Here is a 7,562-nt window from a genome sequence, read left to right as displayed (position 1 = left end):
GATCGGTGGTCCTGTTGGACGGTCGTTATAATCAATGCCGCGCAGACATGGAACTCTATTCAACCCAGTGCTCAGAACTTACAGCCAGGTCTCTTATAAAGCCCTTGGTTAACCGCATCTTCTCATTCTGCAGAGAAAGTGCGTGTCCTGGATTCGCCAGGAGCCGCACTGATAACCAATTTCGCCTTCTCAAATTGTTCCGGAGGTTTCATGTTTCGGGACAAAATGGGCAGAAGGAATAATTAAAGCGGTTCTGAATAGACGACTGGCCTGAACCCAATCCCCTGAAATGGTAATATGGTCGTGATTTAAAAAGTGTAGGTATTTTCTGGTGTTTTCCCATCAAGTACCTGCCTAATTTCTGTATGGCACACGCCAGAAATCAATAGAAGTTAACAAGTCCTCCAAACAGTCCCCATCTCTTTGTTTAATCTCCTTTACAATAAAGCCAAGGGGAGAGAATTAAAAATCTTTGAAGTGGACCAAGGCTCAAAGGAATCAGCCAAGTAGACTTAAAGTAGTCACTTATTTCCCAAAACTGGTTTGTCGGAGAACAATAAAAGGAAGTAAAATTTATGGAGAAATTATACAGTGGATTTGTCACTTAAAATATCGTAACTGTCTCAGGGACAATACCCCATGCTGAGGATTAATGGTCCCGCCGGACCTTTGATTCACTAGCGCCTTTTCTTCGCCCTTGACAAATTGGATTTTTAGGAATGGGAAGGTCGCCTGGACCATTGTGTTCTAGCCATTCAGAGGCCTAGATTATGCAGGGGGCTGAGGGAACCACTCCATGTGACCCTCTCGGGTGGGACTCTGCAGCTGCTTCACCGCGCAACTCTCTCACCAAACTCCGCGCCCTTGCGCTCCCCGGTGCCAAAAGGCGCCCGCCCTGATTGAAAAGGCGCAGTGCATGCCCTCCCGCGTCACTCCGCTGGCGGAGGACGCACGTCGGGGCGCGGCTCCCTAGCTCGCGTGCACGGCTCGGGCTCTGTCACTCGCGCCCTGTGGAGGACTGGGCGCATCTAAGAGCTTGCCTGGCGGCGGCAGCGACGATGCACGGAAACACCCGCACTCCGGCCACCAGCGTGAGTGCCGACTGCTGCATCCCGGCCGGCTTGCGCCTTGGGCCGGTGCCTGGCACCTTCAAGCTGGGCAAGTACCTGTCAGATCGCAGGGAGCCCGGGCCTAAGAAAAAGGTATTAGCTATTCTGATCCCTGTTCCTTGACGATCGCCTCCCTTTGCCATGATCTAAGAGAGGGGTAGAGGAGTGGAGAAAGGGGATAATTCGATTTTTACCTGGTAATCCTGCTACGCAGAAGGGGATTCCGATTATATTTTGTATGACTTACTGAGAGCAAGACGAGGACTGGACTGAAGGAACAGGACGTGGCGGCGGAGGGGGGGACAGTCCCTGGGTGAAGAGTTCCGGGATCTCTGGGAACTAGCCCGGTTTCTCTCCCGGGATCTGAGATTACACACTTGGGTCTTCGCCTGTTTCCTCTGTGGACATTAGGCGTTGAGGGCTTTTCTTACTGCCTTTGCTTCTATCAAATAATTTGAGGTTTAAATTTTTTGCATGAATTTCATATAATTTCCTCCCGAAAAAATTATTCTTGGGCAATCTCTAAGGTCCTGGAATATCCTCAGAATTTTCTCTCTGCCCGTTTGGAGTAGAGACAAGGTGAACTAAGTGTTGAAGACGCAGGCTGTGAGAACTAGGGGTGCGCACTCTCGTGGGGCACCGGAGTGGGGCGCCTCTAAGCTCGGCTCTCTGGGTCGAGGGTAGCATCCTGGAGTTGCCAAGGACCAACCCACTAGCATCAGGATCATTGATCAGGGCTGAGATTTATAGGTTCTCACCTGCCCTGGGTTCGTTTCAGTTGCCAAAGATTGGCAAACAACCATCTGAAAAAGAAGGCAAAAGTTTAGCGGAAAAGGAAGGACTTTTGTTTTCCTAACTGACTACTGACTTCTTGTGAGAGTATTTCCCAGGTCCAGCCAGCGGGACCAGTATCTCACCTCTGATGCAATCTACCCTTTAGTTTTACCATCTCCCGTCTAAAGTTGGGTTTTGGAGTACAGAGCCTTCCTCTTTATAGGCAATTTAATTACTTTTAAATGGCCTGATGGCTACAGGAAAAATTTCTCTTCAGTGCTTTGTTTCAACAATTTATTTCCCTGCTTGCTTTGCTTGCACCTAGAGGCAAAAGTACTGGGAGGTAGGAGGAATTGGAGACAGACTTTGCAAAGTCTTTTCCTTGGTGTTAGAGCTGCTTTTATGGGGAGAGATAGGGTGGGGGGGGGATGTTTTGGTACAAAATGATCTAGGTCCTCAAGAAAGATGCCCTATCTAGGCTTGTGTTGTCAAGGTGTGTGTGTGTGTGTGTGTGTGTGTGTGTGTGTGTATGCCCTAGTCAGCTTCTACTCTTTCTCCAAAGGAATTGTTTCAGCAACCCATAGCACTATGCATGGTAAAGCGAATGCAAACTTTTTTCTGAGTTGGGTGGGGAAGGTTATGCTCTGGGTTGTGGTCCTGGCCATGGTGTGGGAAGAACGACCATTGCTTGTGTTGCAGGTACGCATGGTGAGAGGGGAGCTGGTGGACGAGTCGGGGGGCTCCCCTCTGGAGTGGATAGGGTTAATCCGGGCAGCCAGGAATCCCCAGGAACAGACTCTGGAAGCTATTGCAGACTTACCCGGAGGACAGGTACTGTGGGCTCCCTCCACCCCTGCCAATTCTATCCACCTAACCTTCCCTAAGGCAGCCAACACATTTAAGAGCCAAATGCTTTAGCTAGGGGTTTCATTTAAAGGTCCCAACGATCCTGTGAGGTAGATAGGATTATGTTGTTTTTCCTCTTAAAAGATGAAGGATGCAATTCAGAAAAAATCCAAAAGTGTCAGAGTCAGGGTTTGAACTTTAATTCTCAGTTGCTCAGGAAATAACAGATTTTTTTTTATTCTTTGCATCCCAGATCTTCTACCGAGCATTGAGAGATGTCCAGCCAGGGGAAGAACTGACTGTGTGGTATTCTAACTCCTTGGCTCAGTGGTTTGACATCCCCACCACTGCAACTCCAACTCATGATGAGAAAGGTACTACCCTGAGCTTTCTGGGCTGGGTGGGTGGGAGGAAGCTTAGCCTTCCCTGGTGTTGGAAGGCATCCTGAAGGGCTGTTCTCTACCTAAAACTGATTTCATGACCCCTACATAGGCAAACAGGAAATCTCCTTAGAATCCAATCAAATCAACAGTAAAGCCTCCCTGCCTCCATACTATAGGTGGCTCCTTCCTGTTATCCTTGTACTTAGGAGGCTGAGATTTGAGGATCACAGGTCAAAGCCCTACTAGGCAAGAATGTCTATGAGACTCTTATCTCCAAGTAGCTACCAAAAGTGTCAGGGGTAGAGCTGTAGTTCAAAAGGTACAGTGTTAGTACCCAGGCCCTGAATTCAAGCCCCAGGACACACACACACACACACACACACACACACACACACACACACACACACACACACCTGAAAAGGAACAACCAAGAGAATAATCATCTTATTCACAATACTCTATGAACTTCCTGGGCTCATCTTTTCCTGTGTCATATCCACAATGACAATTTTTTACTCAATTAAGGATAAAAAATGGAGGCTTAATATAGTGTTACAGTGGTTATATCCCAAGTTCTAGAAAGCATCCAAAAATGTGGAATTGTTTTACAAGGTGGGAGGGCATCTCTTCTCCACTGTTTTTGGAGAACGATGTATTTTCCACAACATTTTAGAAGCATTTTGGTACTTACAGCTGGTTAGTTGGCAGGTATTTAGGATCTTCCATTTAAATGGTATTTATTCATTTCCCCCTCCTAAGACTACTTAAATTGGATCTGGGATGTATCCCAGTTTCTTCTTAGATTTATTTGGTTGAAAGCTAAGAGTGGATTTATGCAAATTGAAGTGCAGCACTAAAGAGGAAAACATTTTCAAATCCTCCCTGAACATTGAGGAACACTTCCCCTAGAAAAAAAGGCTGAGACTTGCTAAAATAATAAGGTCTTAAGAGTCCTTTCTCATTCACAAGCTCTGATCATTTTTAATTTGGGATCTCTCTTAAAGATCAATTTATTATTTAAGCAACATGAAAATCCTATGAAATATTTTGACATAAACTTCCTGAATCACTTTTCAGCCCCATCACTTTAGAAAGTAATAAAACTGTGACAATTAGGAAACACTTCTTGAATAAAAAAGAATGAAGTTTATTCAGAACAATGAGTTATTTCATCCAGAGTCTCACTATTCTCTATAAAAAACTCTATTTATTTTGGGAATAGATTTGTATACACCACATAAGAATTAGCCTAATGTCGTTCATTCCTTGTGTCACATTATAAAATTCTCTTGTCAGGCTCTTCTAGTAAAAGAAAAGCAAAACAGCCCCATAGTGGGGAGAATGCTCAAATCTGCCACTACAGAAAAAAACAGGAGGGATTTAGGGCCCTGCCTTTTCTAGATACAATATCCTTACTTAGGCACTCCCAAATAATGCCAAAGCAACTTGTTTGAGTAGTGGCTTCTGTATTTTTACTTCAGCTAATTGAATTCATAAACAACATATTGTAACACATTCAAAATGCCTTATTATTGGGTTCTTTTGAACCTGATATAGCTAGTTTGGAGATGCTTGAAATCTTTACCACTTTAGAGTTAAAAGAGGGGAGAAAACAGAGTCACTTAAGAAGTATGTCTGATACACTGGCCCTGAGTTGGACTTCAGAGGCTGCAAATCATGTTTACCACAAACAGGAGAACAGATGTATTGAATCAGAAAATACTCATTTTGCTTAAATCTTGAATATAGGAAAAAATAAATAGGGGTAGCATTTATGCTTCCATCACTGACTGACCTCAGTGGGTTTCAGCTTTAAAGGAAAGTTGAAGTGACCAATGCTCCATCCTAAGAACCAAGCTTACTGGATTGCATTGGTTGAGGCATTGTGGGGCAGACTAAAACTCTCTTTAAACAGATGAGGAGAGGGAGGTTCTGAACTAAAGAAAATGGTGCTTAAATATTAAATTAACACACTCATCAAGAAAACTCAGGGGATCATTTTCTGATCTTGCTTTTTATTTTCACCAAGATTTCACATAGATGTGCAGTGCAATGTAACAGGAATACTGACCTAGTTTTGTTTGAGTCTTTTTATAAACAATTAGAATAGGCTATCTCAGGCAAATATAGGCTATCACAGGCAAATCCTTCTTACCCTCCCTCCACCATGCTTAGCCTTTCAATTTTTCTTGTTGTCCTCAGGCTCTTGTTAAAACAAAGTACTTCTTAACTGAACTTCTATCTTTGTTATTTAGGAAGACTACTTGTTTTATGAAAAGCCAAAATTAATATATAAGAAGGGCAGACGCTTTGGAAAATTTCCTTTGTTAATGCTATAGTAATGTTGTGGAAGTTTGAGCTGTTTGAATATAAAAACAAATACTTTAACTTGCCCATCAACTCTTCAGTGACCACATACATTTTAGATTCTTCTTTGTGGGTCTTCTTTCTTACAGATATCCTGCCCTTTTGTATTACCGGTCAACCACATTTAAATGTTAAACCAATTGCAAGATTTCTTTTCTACATACAGAAGTAACAAGACCTTTTCAATTGGAAATTAATGCCTGCTGATTAGATTCTCATATATACTTCTCTTGAATGTGCTCACAGATGCTGTCAAAATTAAAAGCAATGCTACTAATACAAAATACCAAAAACATCTGACATATATTTGGTACTGTAGGGAATTCTGCATGTATTCAAAGCCGAGTATCCATTTCTATCTCATTTCTATCTACTTGTGTAATAAAACATACACTACCATATCTTCTCCCAGTATTTTACTGAACTTGAGTTTGTGCAGCTACTGGAGTTAATAATTACCAAGCTAGAAACACTGAGAAGATGAAATAGCATTATTCTTGTTAAAATTCACTATCCTGTCTAGAATATCCGGAGGTAGAGTTTTCCCCCCCTTATCAAATTAAATGAGAGTTAAATAGGAGATAAAGATACAACTAATTTTGAAGAATAGCAAATCATGGTCCCTATGTGGTCCTTCAGTTTGGTCACGCTCCAGGAAAACCTCAGGCAAAGTGTTTAAGGCTGGGAGGGGGTAGAAAGGGTGGATAGTGGATACAAAAGACATTGTTCTATGAAAAGGAATGATTACATATGGCCCATACATACAGGATATTGTCTCGCCTGGTAATGAGGCGCTCACGACCATTAGATTGGTCTTTGTTCAGTTTATCCAAACTCCTTGACATACGCCACCTATTCTGCAAACGCCAACAGATGGGCCCAGGCACCGCACAGCCTCAACACTTGATTTAAAGCAACAGCTGCTCTCGGCTCTTCTCCGCCAGCTTGTCTAAGCTCTGTCTTCCAAGAGAGATTTGCTCCGATGGCAGGGAGAAAGTCTTTGGAAGTGCTCAAGTCACCTGTCTTGATCTCTGAGTAGTCCCAGAAGATGGGGATGGAGACGTGAGCTGACCAATTCAGGGTTTTTTTTGGGGGGGCGTGTTTTTGATACAATGGGGCTACTGGACACACTTATTCATCGAGCCCCACGAATACTGTTGCTTCTGCCATCTGGCTGGTCAAAACCTGTGCTTAGCGATTTCTTTCGGCCTGGCTTAGTCGCCTCTCACGGGGTTCTTTTTCCACTCTTTCTCGCCCAGGGGAGGAACGTTACATTTGCTGGTACTGCTGGAGGACCTTTAGGTACCCCAATAGTCTCAAAGCACACCTGCGATTCCACTGCGTGCTCAGCGGCGGCGGCGGCCGAGCCTTCCTGCACCACGAGCACGCCGCTCGCCAAGCCGCGGCCCCGGCCGAAGGCCTCGGCCTCTCCCCGAAACCCTCTGCGCCCGACTTCGCCGCGCCCGTCCAGGCGAGCACTCTGCGGCCTCAACCACTGGCCCCACAACACCCCCAGACTTGTGGGGCTCGGGAAGGCATCAAGCGCGAGGCCTCCTCCGGGCCCTCGGCCGTCTCGCCGCCCTTGGGCAAGTGGGGGCCGCTCAAGAAGGGCAAGGAACCGCAGGCAGATCGTGCCGTAGACATGAGCGGGGCAGCCCGGGCGCATCACGGCCACTTCTTGGGCATCGTGGGTGGCTCTCCAGCCGGGAGCGGCGGCCTGGCTTTCTACCCCGGCGTGCGCTCAGCTTTCAAACCCACTGGTTTGGCCCGGGCGGCCGCGCACGGCGACCCCTACCGGGAGGAGGGTGGCGGCAAAGCCGGGGCGGGTCTGGCCTTGGGCCGGCTGTTGGGCGGGGGTCGGGCTGGCGGGCGCCCCGGGAGTGGCGAGAACCCGGCAGCAGGAGGCGCGGGCCACCACCACCACCACAACCACCACCACCACCACCACGCGCATCACCACCACCCCAAGTGCCTCCTCGCGGGAGACCCGCCGCCGCCGCCCCCTCCGCCCGGCCTGCCTTGCTCGGGCACCCTGCGTGGCTTCCCTTTGCTCCCGGGCCACCCAGAAGAGGGGTCCGCCTTC

The 7,562-nt window shown here is 46.5% G+C and overlaps 1 protein-coding gene across 1 annotated transcript in view; it reads left to right on the top strand.

The window, feature by feature from the left end:
* The first annotated feature begins 916 nt into the window (after positions 1–916).
* Positions 917–7,562, top strand: part of Prdm13 (PR domain containing 13) — a 7,578-nt gene continuing 932 nt past the window's right edge. The window contains 5 exon segments of the mRNA XM_013022380.1: positions 917–990; positions 992–1,202; positions 2,583–2,714; positions 2,983–3,103; positions 6,739–7,556. Of these exon segments, the coding sequence (XP_012877834.1) occupies positions 917–990; positions 992–1,202; positions 2,583–2,714; positions 2,983–3,103; positions 6,739–7,556 (1,356 nt within the window).

Source organism: Dipodomys ordii, unplaced genomic scaffold (genome assembly GCF_000151885.1).
Source record: "Dipodomys ordii isolate 6190 unplaced genomic scaffold, Dord_2.0 Scaffold62, whole genome shotgun sequence".
NCBI lineage: Eukaryota > Metazoa > Chordata > Mammalia > Rodentia > Heteromyidae > Dipodomys > Dipodomys ordii.
The sequence above is the reverse complement of the archived record's forward strand: the minus strand, read 5'-3'. Positions and strand labels throughout refer to the sequence as shown.